The following is an 18,979-nucleotide window of genomic DNA, read 5'->3' as shown; positions in this document are numbered from 1 at the left end:
TGTGTCATCTGGGTAGTTATGGTAGCTGATGTTGTTTTTTTTTTTTTTATGATCTGAGCTACAGGGGGCATGTAAACATTGAATAGGAAGAGACCCAAGAAGGGCCCTTGGGGAACCCGGCAAGTGATTTTTGTGGTCTCTAATGTGAAATTGTCTACTGACAAAGCAAACGGCATTAACCCATGGTGATCAACAAAATAGTCATTGTTCTGCGGACTATTTGTTCTGTTATAGACTCTAAGCAGATATATGTTTCTATCCTGACTCATGCCCAGTTTTTTCTCTCTCTTTTTGTTCTTTCCTTTTTCCTATATTCTTAGACAAGTCAATAATCAAGAGCGTCAGCAACAGTTTCATACGCATTTAAATATTTCAGTAAAAGTCCTTAGGTTTGGTTCAGTTGTATGATTCTCTTCTTCTCTCCGCGAGGTTATTTTTATGAATAGTATTGTTTTCTTTGTCATTTGCGACAGGAATATTAACTAGGCTAAACGCCTTAAAATAATTTATTTGAAAGAAAAGATTAGGGATGTGACGTGTACAATAACGTGATCGTTCCGGGTTGTGTGTACGTTTGTATTATCCACCAATGACTGCCGACTACCACGGAGAGAAAAAGAACAGATTGAATAGATAATAATAGATACGTTTACATGTTCAATTTTATTCACGTTTCAAGTCTTTTAATGTTTAGCTTGTTATAAATTGAGTGATGTGTATATTTTTAAAGCTAGACCTACAGAGCCTCGTTTACTGCTTTTAGCTCCGCCAGCGGTGTACGCTGATGCTATAAACAAGCGCCTCTAACGAGTCATTCGAGCTCGTGCTGCCGGTGTGAGGGGAACTTTTTTTTTTTTTTTTTCATACAGATGGGTGGTTCCTTCTGAGAGGCGTTGCCGCACAGCCACTGCACCAGGATTATATACCCGCAGCTGCTAGCTCTGTACCATACACTGCGTACTGTGTTACCAGCGCTGCTAGTTTCCCTGGGTGAGATATCTTGCGAACCATTTATTTCTCTTCGCCATGGCCGACTACATTCATGTCCCCGACGAGGCTCCCGCTGTGCCTAAAATAGACGTGACGGTCGACGAGAACGACTACCGACCCGGCGCCTTGCGGCTAATGAAGGAGCTCAGACCGAGCTGGAAGCCGTCCGAAGTCAAAGTGAAGGTACGGTTTCCTTCTTTAAAACAAATATGACATTATTGGCATGACTTTGTGTGTTTTCACTCGCTCTAAATCGTAGCATCCCAGCACCGTCGAACACTGGCGTTAGCCATAGCTAGGTGTCCCCCATTTAAACAAATGTCACAGGCTGACGTCAGACGAAGCGGACGCCGACAGGACGAAGATTTATATTCCAATCGAGCTGCATTTTATCACAGCATCAAAAGGTGGTGGGCAAACTTAACGATAGACGCGGAGTAATAAAGTGACCCCTTTTTTATGCATATTTTAATTTGGCGATTAGTATCTGTGCCAGTTCTTTATTTTTTTAATTGTTAATTTACAGTTTTTGACATAAATAGTTAGAGGTTTCATGAATCGAGCTATTTAGGTACTCAAATAGTTATATTTTGTATAGAATGATACAGTCTGGGCTTAAATGTGTACGATTGTAAGCCAGAGATGGTTAAATTATATGTGGAAATTGAAATAGCTCTTTAATTGAGCACCTGATGATAACCCTTTTAGTCAGTTCCCAATGACTGTCATCGTCCATCTGTAGTGTACAGCTTACAGCCCTCACCCTGCCACACAGCAGTGTAACTCATTTAAACACATTTAATGTAATGTTTCAGGCTATGAGTGATACCCCCTCAGGGATGAGCGTAGAAAACTTGTTTCCTGTGCATCTTGCATAACTTTTGGTCCTTTTATTTTTTCCTGCCATATGTCACATTCCAACGTGGGCGGAGATCCATATCAGTGAGCGCCTCTTACTGATTAGGTTGTAAAGTTACAGGAAGGCGATAAGCCAGGTCCACGCTACAGTTAAGAGGTCAGAAAGATTTCGTAATGTGACGTCGGAGACTTCTGGAAGAAACGTCGACAACCGCGCGAGCTTAGCTGTGGGGGACATTTGCATTTACCATTTGCATGATTTTAGTTAATATAATGCCTTAGTTGTGGATGTCCTAAAGTCAAAACAGGGCCCAATTCAGGGCTTGGATGAATGCTGTGAGTTACCATCAGGGAGGACGAGGAGGACAGCAAAGTTTTCCTTCTTCCTGGGATGACCAGGGGGCGGGGCCCCTGTGGCTCAGCTTGGTAAACACAGCCAGGATGGAAGATCACATGCCCTTCTGCCTCGGCCTGTTGTCATCAGTGAGGTCAATTCCGGGAGTTCAGCAAATACCGCTCATTCCTGCTGCGTGGAATAATAAAATCCTGCCAGTCGCAGACAGAGTAAACAGTTAAGGCCGTTTAGGGTGGCAGCTGAACCCCCCCCCCCCCCCCGGTAAATTTCCAGCTTTTTTTTTTTGTCAATGGGTCAGTTTAAATCAGCCAAAGTGTAACTTTTCCAGTCTGCTTTATATTAATGTTTACCAGATCCTCCCCCAAGCTAATGTAATGACTAAACACTTAAACACGGGTGTCCATCGCAGTGCCCGTGTGTTACATGTCGCCACATTCACATCCATTAGCTCCAGGAAAGACGACGATGCTTTTATTGTCATTTCACATCACTGTACACCATATGGAGGTAGAAGTCAGGGGTTTAGCGGTAAAGCTATAAAATGAAATGTAGATGCATGACTCATTGACCAATATTAGTGGGTTGTTTACCCATTTGAAGCTAGTTAACTTTGCATTTCCTTTTTTTTTTTATAAAGACATTTTAGATTCAGTATACTTCTATAAAATAACAGAAACTTGTTGTTCAGTAGATCGGTCTGTCACTATTCTGCTGAGTTTTAACGCGCATGCTTGCAAACCCTGACAAAATGACTTCTAAAGAATCACAGCCCTCGACCTTTAATCCAGCGCAATGAAAGATTAAAAGAACGCAAGCGTCAGACGCATCCGTGGCCCAACATTTAACCATAGGTCAGGTTTTTGAGTAACAGAAACACGCAGCCCCCCCTGATTCACGTGCTCTGTCTTCTTTTCTGCAGTTTTTCACGGATGGCATAACCAACAAGCTGCTTGGCTGCTACGTGGGCGCCGTCATGCAAGACGTGGTTCTGGTCCGCATTTATGGCAACAAAACGGAGCTGTTGGTCGACCGGGAAAACGAGGTTAAAAGTTTTAGAGTGCTGCATGCAAATCGCTGCGCCCCGCGCCTTTACTGCACCTTCAACAATGGCCTCTGCTATGAATTTCTGCAAGGGACCGCCTTGGAACCTGAGCACATTCGCAGCCAGCCTGTTTATAGGTAAGGCAAGAGAACATCCCCGTCGTCGGGTCATGTCATCGGGGGAATTTTTTATTTGTGTACTTTCTACTAAGTGCCAATAAAATGTTGTCTTTGTGTAAATAATTGTTCAACCAAGATAGTCATGGAGATTTCCTTAGACCAGTGGATGGCCACGGGGATCCATGTTGCTCATGTTATGGTCTCGTATTTTTTGGGTTTTTTTTTTTTTGTGAATGGGAAGATGATGTAACAACATACAATGATGCAATTCCAATTGTTTGGCCTACTTGCACCATCCTAAGGCCCCATGGGGACCCTCGTACGCGTTGGCTGTTAAATAAATCTCCATCAGGGACTTTAGATGCAAAACTAAGCCTGAACTAGGGCTGGATGATATAGAAAAAAAGCTTATTGATTTAAAAAAAAAAAAAGCATATTGATCGATATCGATAATTATTGAAAATATTTAAAACCATATTTTATGTGCAGCTCTGCCTGGACATTTTATGATATTGCTAAATGATTTAATTTTAATAAAGAACATAAGCACAGAATGCCAATTCAATCTTTTTATTTAACCATAACAGAATTTTTTTTAAAGATAAATAACTTTAGAGACCTGAGTTATGTTATTAAATACTGACAAAGAATAAACTAAAGTGACCAGTAAAATGACCAAAATAAATATACCAAATAAATAAATAAAATGGCTTATTTAGGTGGGAATAGTAGCTACACTAGTTACTTCTCAGGTTTCATAATTGAGAGGCTGACGCAGGGCGGAGGTCCCAGGTTGTGGCGTGTAAGGACACAGACTGCAGCTCATTTTGCACTGATTCTCTGCACTAGTTGCACAATTTAGGGAGCGCTGTTAGAGAAAAACTTGGATCCCGGAACTTTATATCGCGGATCAAGAGTGGTGAGTAGTTGTTTGAAGTCAGGTTTTTCAACTGCAGACAACAGCAGCATATCCATCACTATGAAGCACGTTACTGCATGCGTTATGTCCTTATGCCGCTTGGACGCTTTGTCATTTTATCACAAAGAAGGGAGCCCAGTTTAGCTGCTAAACTTGCTTTGTTTTGGAAGAACTTCAAGAAGATTCCTAAGAAGATGACGCAGGGCTGACACAGCTCGCATAGCTGTGGGTGTGAGCGGCTGAGCGGCTTACGTAATGAAACAAGTTGGTTGCGTTACCAGACTTAGTTTTTACCGGTTCCTTGCAAGTTTTACAAATCACTGATTTATTTCTGTCAGACTGACGAACTAGTAAAACCCCGTTTTGGGACCGTTTCCTCCGCTGCTCCTTGCTGCGACATATGCAAGTGCTCTGTGTTGTGGTTTGAGAGGGCAGCGCTTTGTGACGGCGTGCCTGGGTCCGCGATTACGATTGGTCGAGAGGAAGTAGTGACTGTAGCATCAACTAATATGATAGGCTGAAAGGAAGGAAGGAAGGAAAACTCTCTATCGAACTTTTATCAACCCTTTTTTTTTTTTCCTATCGCGCCACATCTATCGATCGATATATATTGTTATTTATCGTCCAGCCCTAGCCTAAACCGATTTACTTTTCTTATTTTATTTGCATTTTGTTTGCTACATTAAATGTAAATCAATTTTCTGTGGTCTAACCTCAACACATTTAAAGTAATGTTTCAAATTAAAATCTGTCTATACAAATAAGCAGTTTTTAAATTACGCGTCATGTGTTCTTGGTTTACAAATGCATCTTTACATGTTGGTGGTTGATACTCCTAAAACTAAATCCTTCTGCATTTACTTGTCTGCCCTGCAGGCTGATTGCGAGGCAGCTGGCCAAGTACCATGCCATCCATGCCCACAATGGTTGGGTGCCGCGCTCCGACCTGTGGCTGAAGATGGGCAAGTACTTTGCGCTCATTTCCAAGTGCTTCAAAGAGCATGACAGGTGAGTGTTTGACTCTGGATTCTGAATTTTCCAAGAGCTCTTTCAATGCGTCATTCTTGAGGCTTGTGTTAAAAAAAAAACAACTAAAAAAGTAACTTTGAAAGCTCTTGGTATTTAAAAAATATGAGTGATCATTGATGGAACTTATTATTCAGTCTCGATTGCTTTGATGGTTAAAACCACACCACTCTTGGGCAACAAGGACTGCAAACAGGTTTGTTAGCTGTTGGTGTAGCATCTCAATACAGCAACATTGCTCAGAATATTCCCTCACCTTTGGTTGCTTGTTACTATTTCCAGGTTAAGCCCGGAGGTTCCCAGCCCACAGTCCCTCCGGAAAGAGCTGGTGTGGCTCCAGCAGAGCTTGTCTGTGCTGGGCTCTCCTGTAGTCCTATGCCACAATGATCTCCTTTGCAAAAACATCATCTATAACCAGAGGGAAGGTGAGTATGAGCTGCGGCGGCACAGTCTCAGACATTACCGTGTGACTGTTTAGTGGTGTGATCTCTGCATTGGGCAAAGGCGCGTTCAGTGGATGCCCTCAGATGTAATCTCCTGCTTGTCTGTGTTTGTATTCGGCTGCAAGTGCAGAATTAGAAAAATCAGATAAGATATTATTCCAGTCGCTTGTTTTGCTCAAGCTTCTCATTCAAACAAAGGTAAGGTAAAATTCAGCCTAGCTTAATAATTGCAGCATTATGTAATTTGTAATTCACAAATTAGTTTGAATTTGAAGAAGTCACTTTTTTATGTCTGAAAGTTCTAATTCTGTGCTGCTATTACTGAATATAGAACAATGACATTAGATGATTTTGCTTCATAAGCTGTTGTGAGCTTATTCTCCAGGGGCTGTAATGTTCTAATAGGAATTTCCAGTAAACATTGGCTTACTTTTAAGCAAGGCAGCTGTAATCATGCAGTATCTGAAACTGTTCCACTTGTCTTTGTTGCGGAGTGTTTCTCTAAATGCCAATAAAGAAAATCTAGTGTGGGTGAAAGAACAGTACAGTTTGGTTGGCGGGGAGGGATGTCGTAGGTTGGTTGTAAGAGCTGTCGGCCCCCTCGTCCGTGTGCGGCGAGGGGTGAGGAAATTCTCACAGCTCCTTGTGTCTAGCTTTTCTCCCCTAGGAGTGACAGCGGAGGCTTTGGCTGCCCCGTCGCCGCCCTGTCCTTTGGGAAGGGAGCGGAGAGAGACTAACCAACAGTGAGGGGCCCTCACATAGTGTGCCCACTGCTCAGGCTAATCGGGATGAGTTCATGGCAGCAGTAGGAGCCACGTACATGCGTCTCGGCAGTCAGCTGTCCACTTTCTTATTCAGGAAAAGATGTTGCATTAGTGTTTTATTCACAGGGATGACTAAATAGATGACAAAATATAAAGGTGCGATCATTCAGTTTTTTTTTTTTTTCCTGACATTATGCCTTTTGACAAGATCAAAACCAACATTTAGCCTTTTCTGCTTTTTACAGCTCACTGCCATGCTATGACAAGCCTCAACATTAGGTCACAGTATGTTCTGGAAAATACCCCCTGCTCTGAATTCTCACCATTTCATTAAATATGGGAAAAATCTCAATCTGAGAATGTTGTTAAAATATCCGTTGAGGTGGTTAAGAAGTTCTGTAAAGTTTGACAGTGTATGGATTGTCAAAATTGTTGGTTCTGGTCTTTCTCATGGCTTTACTTGACATGACTAATGTAGAATATCAACAGTAACTTTGAAGACTGAAACGTGCTTCTGGAAAACAGGTTTAAAAGGAGTTGTATATTGTTGGAGAGTCTATATGCTCACCTGCAGAACATATAACAGTACCAACAGGTTCTGTAAGGATGGTTTCCCTCTACAAGCGCTGTAAATTCCTAGCTTGGCCAGCCTCTCTTCGTTACGGCTGAAATTAGTCTGGAACTGCTCCCACAGAGGGCTTTTTCTGGGTCAGGTTAACAGGCGCAAAATAAACCAGAGAAACTGCAGACGTGACGCAAAAAAGGCGTAATCAGACTTTCGCTGTCAACATTTCACAATATAATCCAACATGACGAGCCGCGGTTGAGCGGAGACTGCGATGAGTGATTTTTTTTTTTTTTTTTTTTTAAACAGAAGAAAGCGCACTAGCAAAACAAATGCTCCATAGCAGCGGCCATCTTGTTTGTTTTTGCTGAAAATATGATTATTGATACACCCCTAATTAAAACAAAACACAGAACAAAGAAATGCACCAGGAAGGTCACAGACTGGGTTGGGTTGTGGATCAGTTTTAAGTGGCGTTCGATTTTAAAACAATATCTCAACCTTAGATCATTTCTTTGTGAACTCATCACTAAATCATCTGACGTTAAAGGAATGAACACACCTTTTACAGTAAGCCTATAGTGATTCTTATAGGTATGCAGTTGGCACAGGTATGTACAAACCTTTAATTGCACAACCTACTGACAGATGGCTGTTTGGACGGAAAGACAGAACATCAGAGAAGCAGCCGTTGAGATGCGCGGTAACTGAATGAGCCGCGGGGACTGTCTGTTCCAAATGACTTATTTTTTGTTGTTGTTCTTTTTTCTTCCTACCGAGAAGAAAGACATTGTTGAAAGCTGTAAGAAGCTTCCACTGCATTTTGGCGCATGCCATATAAGAAACACAGAAAAAAGAAATGCTTAATTCGGATGAGTGAATTTCCCAAGCGGAAATTTTGTTCTTAAATATAAAACACGCTGCGTTGCAGAAAACAAACTGTAATTAAAGGTAGAGTGGATAACCTTTCTAGAAATGGAGGTAAGAAACGCCCAAGTCCCTTTTTGAATAAATGAGCTTGCGCAAGACCATCTTAGCCACTCCGCAAAAGAACAAACTGAGCAGAAATTCACCTTTTGACCAGAACGGCGAACCTTAAAGCTATAGTTGGTAGCCCTGTTCAGAAACATGTTTTGTTCAACTGGGTGAAATGGTTCTTCCATCCTGAAAGTAGTCAATACATTATGTATTAAAAAATGGGATTACTGTGGGAGCTGCAGGCCTTAAAAAACTAACCAATCCCTGCTAAATGGTTCAAAGTCGCAAGAAGCAAACCGCGTCCAAGTTTATGAGAATAGGAAGAAAACCTCGGTAGAAAGAAATAAGACCAGAGTAGATTAGGGAGATTTAATTTTTTTTGGTCAGGCAATCCCCCTGAGAAGTGACTTGGGAAAACTCCTGGAAAAACCGCCATCTTTACCTTTAACTTACAGCCATAACGGCAAATGGAATAGCTTAGATCAAAGCACCTTCATGTTAGAATGGCCCAGTCAAAGTCCAGAATCTGTGGCAAGTCTTGGAACATGGTAAAAAAAAAAAATCTAAGGCATGTAGTAAAAGACCAGTAGCTGGAATTTCATTGACAGTGGGTTCTTCAAAGTATCAACTTAGGCGGGCTGAATACAAACACGGGGCACATTTTTGCCTGTTTTAGTAAAAAAAAAAAAAACTCTCTGAAGCTTTTTGTTGGGTAGGCACATAAACGAAAGCGTGATTGCTGTCAAGCCGCTTCCTGTTCATTTTGCTGCTGATTTGAAAGCGCTTGTTGGACAAAACTGATACAGAAGAATGCACCACTTCCTGTATCAATAAAACCAAAAGTATAAAGTTGTTTTTGTTTTAGTCCAAAAATACTGCTTGCTCTTTATTCTCAAAAGCCCAGTCACAGGCTGGTATAATGTTTCAATTTTTTTTTTTATTCTTTTGCACTTTTCATCTTATGCAAAAAATTTTATCCAATGTGGCAAACAAATGTGTAACTCGACACCAGTACGAAGGCCTCTCAAAAGGCTCTGTCACGTGCAGAAGCAGCAGAGGTCCTGTGCTATCGGGTTTTTTTGTGGACCAATAGGAGCGGAGCACTGGGGGGGAGTGGTTGGTGACTGGAACCTTAGGGGGAGGAGACTCACTGTAAAGGAAAGGGGATTGGGATCTTTGGCAGCAGACCCTGATGTTTGGAAACTGTGAGAGAATGGTTAAAAGACAAATGTGAGAGTGTGAGCATGTGTGAAAGATGTTTGCCCAAACCTTTTCATCTGCTGCACAGGGGGGCTATAGCCACTGCCCGGAGGTGTTCAGTTGTGTCCCGCTAGGACCCACACGCCGGCTGGTAACCCACCTCAAAGTGTCTTTCTCTCTAGTCCAGCCAGAAAACAATATTTTTTTTCCTGTATATCTGGTTTAAGGAACATTAAAAGTAAAGTAATTAGATTAGGTTTTTTTTTTTTTCTCAGAAATCTAATTTCAGGGGTTTCGTTTTCTGCATCAGTGGGCCTGTCAAAGTAAGGGTTTGGATTTTGAGATAAACCGCCTCATGACTGACTACTTCCTCCTTTGTTCATTCCTTACTGCCGACGTTTTGCAGTCCCAGTGGTTTAAAGAAAGCACCAAGGCAGCAACACGCAGTTCCTTTTGCACGGTTAAAAACAAAACTTAGAACAAGGAAGCAGAGGGCTTCGACGGTCCAGCAGGGAAATGCATTTCAAATACAAATTGGCATTTGGTGACGATGGGCATCATTTGATCAAACCGTGGTTGATTTTAACACCGATACGATTGTTGGCCGAGTTTCACATGTGACTCAAACCACACCTGGAGACTCCCTGTAAAAACAGTCGAGTGCATTACATGCACCACCCCTATTGGCTCATAGTTTTCTGTTTGTTGGATTAAAAAAAAAAAAAGACAGGCGTACAGGGCATGAAAGGCACTTCCTCACATAAAGTCTCTGCCGATATTTTGGTCATTCTAAGAGCATACTTGCAAGAAAATATGCAAGCGTAAGTGCTTAATCAGGAACTTTTGAGCTTTAGAGCATGCGGTTTCTCTTCTAGATTTTAGTGTGCCTCAGTCATTAGATGCCTTGTTTTGCTTTAAAGAAAATGGCCAGCTTCAGAACACCCCCCCCCCCCCCCCCCCCCAGTCCCGTCACGTGTGAAATGACGCACGAGACGGTTGACGCTGCAGGCTGGTTAAGTCTGCTTACATGCTGGTCAGGAGTTTGTGGTATTAAACGTTCGGTTTGAACAGAAACCGTCCAGATTCATGCACTAACGCTGTTTGAAAAACAGCTGAAATCCTCCGAATCACTGCTGGCAAAAAATTATATTTCAGAAGCTAAAATGTCTTTTATGTTGTCAAAAAGGTAGCTAAGCAAACTTTTTTTTATTTATTTTGTTTCTGAAGTTAATGACAACTTAAAGTTGTGTGTGTCTGCAGTCAGGCTCTGTAACCTTCTTACTAAATCGATGGCAAAAAGTTTCCCACAAACGCATCAGCAAAATCTGGTATATTAATTCACCGACACAGCTCCATGTTTACACACAATCAACGGTCTGATGTCCAAAATGACCGAAAGTCATATGCAGGTTTTCTTAAAGAGAGGCACAGCATTTAAGATCCCAACTGCTGATGTGTTGCTGTCTTGCTGCAGACTGCTCTTCGTGTCCCTCTGTGTTTGCATTTCTTTTTACACTTTTCACCTTCTAGTCCTGTTTCTACACCCCACACCTTTCTGAAAAGTTTTGTCTGGCCATGTCTCTTTACCCTGTGCATGTATCCAAAACAAGTACTCACCGGAAAGTCACCCTGCCCTCTTCCCACCAGACTGTTGCACCGCACACATTTTCACGTCTGGTGTATCCAGCTGTCTGCTCTGTGTGTGTCTGCATGTTTTCTTTTTAAGACCGGAGAAAGAAAATACCCCTTAGTAAGTCTTACTATAAAAAACATTTTTATAGTAGGCCTACATAAAAAGTATAATAAAAAGTATAGTAAAATAAACATTTTAACCCAGGTGATAACTTAAAGCCTGAGTGGAAATATGGAAGATTTTCTCTCGTCTTTTTTGCTTCTCTTTCCCGTTTTACATGAATACAGTTTAAATTTAAAGCCTATTCTCTTTAAACTTACTGAAAGGGGCCTTTTTAGTGGGAGTACACACATTGCTAGACATGTTTCTGCCTGGAAACCTTTTTTTTTTTTTTTTTTTTTTTTTTTTAGGGGAAATTTATTGCAGAATAATCCGCCCATATTCCTGTCTGGGTTTTTCCTCTGTTTTCTGTCCACGCCTCAAAATGCAAACTCTTACTTGTCGCCCCTGCAATTGGCCGCCCAGACAGCTCGTCCTTGAATGTGATTAAAAATCTAGAGCCTTTTACCTTCTGAGTTATTAAAGGGAAACAGCATAATCATTGCATCCAATTTCCTTCTATCCCTGTCTAAACAATGCCTCTTCTGTCTCCAGGCAGTGTAAAGTTCATTGACTACGAGTATGCAGGGTACAATTACCAAGCCTATGATATTGGGAATCATTTCAATGAGTTTGCAGGTAAGAATCCATCTACAAAATGTCAAAGGTTTCACTTTGCTGTGGTGAAAGATCAAAATATTCAGGTTTTTTTTAATCTTTCAGGCCTGAACGAAGTAGACTATAGTCACTACCCGGGGCGGGCCTTTCAGCTTCAGTGGCTCCGCTCCTACCTGGAGGCGTACAAGGAGCACAAGGGCCAGGACGGCGAGGTCGCCGACAGAGAGGTGGAGCTCCTCTATGTTCAAGTCAACAAGTTTGCTTTGGTTTGTATTCATTTTCATTAATACATCCATTTACAATACAGCTAGGTTTTTAAACTTTAAATCTCTGACTGCCAAAGCCAGTACGGCGTGGCAACACGTATATCAGGTTTTAATCTGTTTGGAGCCCCGGTTCTGCATGGGTTAAAAACTGGACCCGGATGCCGTGTTGACCATAACAAAAACTGTTGCTGCCTTGTTTGAATATTTAGAGGCTCTTTCTGTTATTTCAGTCACCCAAACTTGTCAGACTGGTTATCTATTAATAGCTCAGTCAACCCCTCTTTGTTGTTTAGACTAAAGTCCCTTAAATGAAAGTTGCGCCAACTCAGCGAGTGGCGCCATTTTGGGTCTAAACTTGCCACAGGCAGGCGCTTTAACACTGTTATGTTATGCGCGTTTCGCACCTTCTAATACCTTTCAGGCAGGTGTTCTGAATAAAACACAACTGAGTGTTGATGATCACCTACTAGGCATCCAGAAAAGCTGATATTACATTTTAATAAGACTTGAGAGAGACATTTTTAAGTGAACTGTATACTTCTCTTTTACTGTCTTGAAGTCCAGAATTGGTCCCATAGGACGAAAATCAGACACACATTATGCTACAGCACAATGAATTAAAGCAAGAAGTCCAGAAGAAAATTTCACATAAAAAAATCGGACGGTCGGTGAAAATCAAACATGTTTGAAATTCAGTCGGCCGTCGTGAGGTTTTCGTGAGCGCATCCTGCTGTTCAAGCAGAGCTACAAGGGAGCGCCCTCCCCTCCTCTCCGTCCCCGCCAGCAGAGGGAGGGAAGGGAGCAGGCATCCCCAAAGCGACCTCCGCCCGGCCCGGGACCCGCGGGGCCCGGACGTCGGCTCGCGGGGCGGGGGGAGGGCAAGCGCTCCGGTCCGCTCGACGCGCTGGCCGCCTGTTTCGGCACGCCTCCGCTCGCGGGGCGGGCCGGGCGACCTGCCGTGCCGCGCGGCCGCCGGTGCGGTGCGTGAGCTGGGCTCGACCCCCTGCTCTGGGTCCCTGTCACCCACCGTCGCTCGCCTGCCTCTGCCACCACAGCGAGCGGTCCCAGAGGGGACACGCAGTCCGGTCGCGTCCGAGCGTCGCGCCGCACAGATCGTGAGCGGTGAACTTTTTAAACCCCGCGGTTCCATCGTACAGTTTGAGATGTATATAAGTACCACGACTGAAAAACTCGTACAGTGTATGCCCGGCTTAGCGGTTGGGGACTGGCGGGGAGAGACAAGCTTTGCGCGTTTTTTTTTTTTTTTGTTTTTTTTTTATATTGGCGAGGCGGCCGCCAAACTTAGCGCTGCGGGAAACCCTGACTTCAGAAAAAAAAAGCCCACATACCTCACACAAGCGAGAGTTTGTTGTAGGTCTCCAAGTTTTGTTCGTCTCTTGGTCCAAGCGACTGACTCGTTGATCCACAATAAACGCCGCTCTTCATCGCTTGGAAAACGGAACATCCGCGTCCCTTTATCAGTGCTGTTGCTGCAGCCGTGGGCACAACACCCTGGCATGGTGGCTTATTTTCCAAATAAAGAAATACTCGAAATAATCAGAAAAAATTAAATAAAAATAAAAGAAATCGGTCGCTTGCAGTGTTGTATACGCGCTGAGCTTAGCTGAGCCTAGACCCAAAATGGCCGCATGAGATCACGTGACCCGAAAAAAATGGAACGCCCATGAGGCAACTTTCATTTAAGGGACTTTAGTTTAGACTAAACTATTAATCACGGGTTGAGTTATGGATGTCTCTAGGAAATAGTTTTGCAAACAAACTTGGCGATGAATATGAATTTAATCGCTATGGGGCTTTATATTGAAGTGTTGTGTTAATTTAAACATCTTCGCTGTGGTTGGCATACCAAGTAGACCTCGTTAAAAGCTAAACATTTCTGTGGTATCCTAAATGTGCTGCCACCACAGGCTTTATTGTTGCAAGGAACAAAGAAACATGATGAAATGTTAATGTCATGATGAAAACAGCTCATGCTTGTTTTCTCAGAACTTTCTCATTATTTCTTTGCCGTTGAGATGAGATGGTTGTGTAGCGGAGGGCTGGTGAAGCACATGGTGGCTGTTTGTTTTTGTGTTTCGTAATTAGAAATCACCTGCATTACTCTTGGTAACTCTGCTTTTTTTTTTTAATCATGTGTGTCCAGGCATCTCATTTCTTCTGGGGTCTGTGGGCTCTGATTCAAGCCAAGTTCTCCACCATCGACTTCGACTTCTTGGGGTACGTTTCTATCCTGAAGCAAGCTGGCACACTAACGTTTGTGCTTTGTTAGATTCCGCTGTAGCAAGCAGAAGTTTTCTGCCATTTCAGTGCACAATGCGCTGAGGCAGACAGTTATTTTGGTGAAGCAGATTTTGTTCCGTGCATTTTTGTCTCATCGCTGACGGTGTTCTGTTTTTTTTTTATTTTCTTCTCTTCTACCTGAAGATATGCAATGCTGCGCTTCAAGCAGTACTTCAAGATGAAACCAGAGGCAGCTGCACTGACATTACCCGAATAAAAGCTACCAATCTCCTCCACTCCTCCTCCCGCCTTCTCCCTGCCCCTCATATGATGACTGCAGGGCGCCCTCTAGAGGACTGGGTTAAGAATAACTCCACTTGAAATCCCTGTTTGCTCCCCACTGTCCTTTTCCACAGAGACTGGACGGAGTACAGTCCAGTCATCTGCAGATACTTCTGGAAATCTACTCTGAGGGTTAAAGTGAAGAACAGATTTAAAACCTGTTATAATGTGAAGCCCAAGTGGCTAAATAGTTTTTTTTTTTTTATTATTTAGTCATTTGTTTTGTACTGATGTGGAGATTGGCTCAGCATGCTGTTCTCTTTCCTTCCATCGGCTCTCTCATTGTATAAACTGTTACGGAGACAGAGTATAGTCTCCTACAAACCAGAGGATGAGCGGACACCTGCGTGTCTGAAAGGCGACCGAAACACTAATTTGATTGGCTGGTGATTATTTCCACATGTAGCTAATAACTTTGGAGAATATGGAGAGCCTTAACGGTTGAAAACCATCTCATTTTTCCAATAAAGACGACATGAAGGCAGCTTTGTGTCCCAAGGAATCAATATGAGGAAAGCTGGTTTGAATCTGGTGTGATAGAAGGTCCAGCCCCTTCCTCCTGACTCTGCTTTCACCCTTCTGTTGCTCAGCACTGTCCCGTTCGTATGTGTCCGCATAGTCACCGCTGCGCAGCTAAACGAGGGCTGTGCTATTTTGGGGTTCTGACAACGCAAAGGGCGAGTTGTAGTCGAGCGTCCCGTGTTTACTTCCAACGCCTCCATTGAGTCAAAGAGTCGTCGTATTTCACTGCGTCGCCTTTTTGACCCGAGGGTAATTTCTCACTTTGATGTAGGTATCCATGCTTACTTTGGCACTTGGCTGTTGCTCATGTTGCTCAGCGATGCACCTCGGAGGACTTTGAGCATTCCGTGTTCATAACGTCGCGCAGGAAACAAGGTTGCACCCGTATGACGGGTCAGGAGTGTTAGTGGATTTTCCTCACTGTTAGACCGTTTTTAGACAAGACCAAACCCTTACGCCGTCTGTGGGAATGATCCGTAGTATTCCCTCTCCATGCTGCTCAGTTCTGCTCTCTCTGTGGGCTTTAAACTGACCACTCCTCAAACATACATTCATCCAGTGGGATTCAGCTTCGCTAAATGTCAAGCGTCTGAACCAGTGCTTGGCTTTGTTTTTATATTATGTCTGAACGGGGACGAGCATGGAGATCATCTTTGTTTGAAATAGGCATGGGTCAGAGTGAGACTACCACGATAATGTCTTCAAAAAAAAAAAAACACAGTCTAATTGGTTTTATGATACAGAAAACTCCTACTGCTGTTTAAAATGTGTAACATTGCTTATGACGGTATGTTTTACATCATTTCATATTTTGAATTTTGACATCTAGACTAACTTGACAGAAACGTAGAATCAACGCGGGGCCAAGATTTGGTTGTAATTTTCAAGTAAACATGCTTACTGCACGGAATATTGCAGCTTTTAGCCGCCCTGTGAGGCAGACTCAGTCTGACTGCCTAGCCTGGGAGCTAGCCTAAAGTTTGCTGCTAGACAGATGTCCTGCTTGTAGTTTGCCAACTGTTCTGCAGATTTAAAGCGCTGTGAGATTGATGAAGTGTGACGCACCTCAAGCTTCCACACTCCAGACGGTTTAGGTCCATATTTTTGCAACCAGAAACAGAATTGAAGAACCGAGTTTGTTCTTGTTTCCAAGGGGGAAATTTAGCCATTCTAACTTAAACCAGCTGACCAGTAGTTTGCAGCAACAAGTGGGGAAGGGGCAGGCAGCGAAAACTACTTTTTTGTTTGTTTTATTTCCCAGGCATTTAATTCAAAGGACCATAGCCAGTTTTTTGTTTTGTTTGCTTGATGTCAGTTATCGGCCCATGCCTAGTTTAAAATTAGACTTAGTCGGACGATTAGTTTGTCAGCAAGAAAAAGGCTTCTTACCGTCAATGAAAGCCTCTCAGTATCGAAAACAGATTAATTTCTTCGGTATCGGCTTGTTTGAAAACTAAGTGCTGCCATCTCGCTCGTATATTGTGCACATTTCGGTTTTGACGGGAAGTTAGTGATGTGTTTATGTACACATATTAAAATGGAAATCCTGTTCCGCAGACACAGTCCAAATGAACTTGGAATGTAATGTTCCCGTTTCCGCCCCTACCCTGCTAAGGAGGAGGTATTTAGGGGTTAGTTTCCCTGCATAGCCCCTGACAGCACATCATGTTACACTTCTGATGAGCAACGCTGAAAGCTTAACGCCCACTCACTTGTCTTTTAAACTTCCCGTCTTTATTGATGACGTAGAAGCTGAAGGATAAATGGGTGGTTTGAATTGAGCCCGATGTAGCTTAGAAGTGTGAAAACTAGAATTCTGTTGGAGAGTGGTTTAGCGCGTTCAAGGGATCTGTGGGAGGTAGATCTTTCTTGGGTGTATGGGTAATATACACTGACACCACATTTACTTTCTACTCAGATTTATTTATACTCGTAAATTTTCTCAGATTTTGATTTTACATTTGACAAATTCTTAAAAAGACTAATAACTCTTAGATTAGTAGGCTTTTTCATATATCTGTTATTTTCTGTTCAGTTAAATTAAACCGTAACTCCATTTGTTTGAACTTTAGATAGTTCTAAACTATGTGCCCTTAAATCTCTCTGGCCACTGTAACATTTTGTTATATGTACAGTAATACTTACTATCTTATGTGAATAAAAATGTACATAGCAGAATTTTTATGTTTTTTTTTTTTGTTTTTTTTGTTTTTCTTTTCTTTTTTTTTTAAGATTGCATTAAAGTGAACGATTGCCTGGTGTAAGACATCTTGGATGAAATGAAGTAAATATGCTTTTGAAAATAAAGTCTATTTACAAATCAGTGTTTCAATTTCCTTGTGTCCTTTCAATGTGTTTTCTGGGAGGGGAGAAAATCACGGTATTCGACATCGCCTGCAACCTGTTTCAGTGCTGCAATCCAGGATGTTTGGGTTCAAACTGGGTTCAAATCTGAACCCAATTATCATCGGGTACAATTGATCCAGAATGCTTTTGCTTAAACATTTATTAAAGATGGCTACTAACTGCTGCTGTTGGCCCTCAGTTGTATTTACTGTACAAGACTGCTCTGAGGTTTATGATATTCTGTGGGAAGACCGCTGAGGAAAAAGTGGAAAACAAAACCCACCGTTAACTGTGGCTTTACTGGAATGTTGGTTCAAAATGTTTTAAAAAGCCTCTGTACCCAATAACAGAAATCCTCTGTAAAAAGAGTAAAAAATAAGCATTTCTTTATCAGATATTCACTAATTATTTCCAGACAGCCGTAACTATGTGTACATCAGAGAAAGGGGGGGAGTAGCTCCAAAACAGTTAAATATCCATTTTCTCTTTAAGCAAAACTGTACCTTTTATCTTGCGACTATGTATAGATCACTTTTAAAACAACCATAGCTACAACAACGTCTTACAGCACAGCATCTTCAGAAAAGTTGCACTCCATAACCAAAAGTCTGTTTAATAGCTTAAAATTCTGCAGAATAAAATAGAATTTAAGTTTATAACTAGAGTAATTAAGATATTTGGGTGTGACGGTGGCATAAACAGTTACACACTAAATCAATAATGAAGAAACAAGCTAATGTAATTTTGCTTATTTGACGCAGTTATATATATTTTTACTGTTTTCTCAGTTTAGTGAATCATATTGACATTTATTTTCCCCCATGAGGATAGCTGGAGTTGGTATCCTGATAGCTCAATTTACTTTATTAAACCACGGTTACATTAAGGCCATATGAAACTCTTTGTATGACCTTTAAGCTTTTGAATTAATTGTCTGGGCTAGAGTGTGAGCCAGTTTGTCACCTGGAAATGCAGAGCTGTTATAAGAGTGAGAAGAGTAAAAGCTGCTTATTTGTGTGAACGTGACAATAGCAGTGTTACAGTCATCAAGATGATGTGCTTTTCAGCGACAGAACCATGAATTCTGCTACGGACCAGAAAATATCCACATGGGACCGGGTTGATTTTGGATAGCCTTTTTATATATATTTATATAGATATATAAAGTATCAGCTATCAATGGGCTTTGCAACTATTCAGTCTGGTTCTTTGCTAGAATAATAAAAATGTATTGTTTTCAAAGATGATTTAACTTTTCCTCATTCTGACCCCATTCGCTCCAAATCCCACCCAAAACCTGAGACACAGTTTGTACCACAGATGACCACAAGATGGCGACACAACCCAAAGAAAACGACCGTAATGCTCACGTGTTCGGAAACACACGAACTAATCTCATTTAGCGTTTGATATTATTGCAAACTGATATATATGCATACATATAGCCGCGTATTTAAAATGAAACCATTTGATATTCTGCTGGAAATGTTTAAAGATCCTGCTGAGAAGGTCTTAGACTGCTGCTCAACCTACCTGTGCTCACGGTTTTAGCTTTCCAGCTAAATTTGGTTAAATGTAATGAGTTGAACTCAATGCAGTAAGACAAATAAAGCTGCACTGCAAGACTGCAGGACATTAATTTGTTATTTTTAG

At 42.0% G+C, this 18,979-nt stretch overlaps 1 protein-coding gene across 1 annotated transcript; it reads left to right on the top strand.

The window, feature by feature from the left end:
- Positions 1-845: 845 nt before the first annotated feature.
- On the top strand, positions 846-17,303 carry etnk1 (ethanolamine kinase 1). The gene is made up of 8 exons (XM_036149280.1): positions 846-1,173; positions 3,123-3,382; positions 5,160-5,291; positions 5,592-5,734; positions 11,547-11,630; positions 11,715-11,875; positions 14,040-14,113; positions 14,321-17,303. The coding sequence occupies exons 1-8, from the start codon at positions 1,027-1,029 to the stop codon at positions 14,391-14,393; spliced, it is 1,074 nt and encodes a 357-aa protein (XP_036005173.1). The 5' UTR covers positions 846-1,026; the 3' UTR covers positions 14,394-17,303.
- Positions 17,304-18,979: the final 1,676 nt, after the last annotated feature.

The sequence above is a fragment of the Fundulus heteroclitus genome, chromosome 17 (genome assembly GCF_011125445.2).
Source record: "Fundulus heteroclitus isolate FHET01 chromosome 17, MU-UCD_Fhet_4.1, whole genome shotgun sequence".
Lineage (NCBI taxonomy): Eukaryota > Metazoa > Chordata > Actinopteri > Cyprinodontiformes > Fundulidae > Fundulus > Fundulus heteroclitus.
Note: the sequence above shows the minus strand (reverse complement) of the source record. Positions and strands in the feature narration are given on the sequence as shown.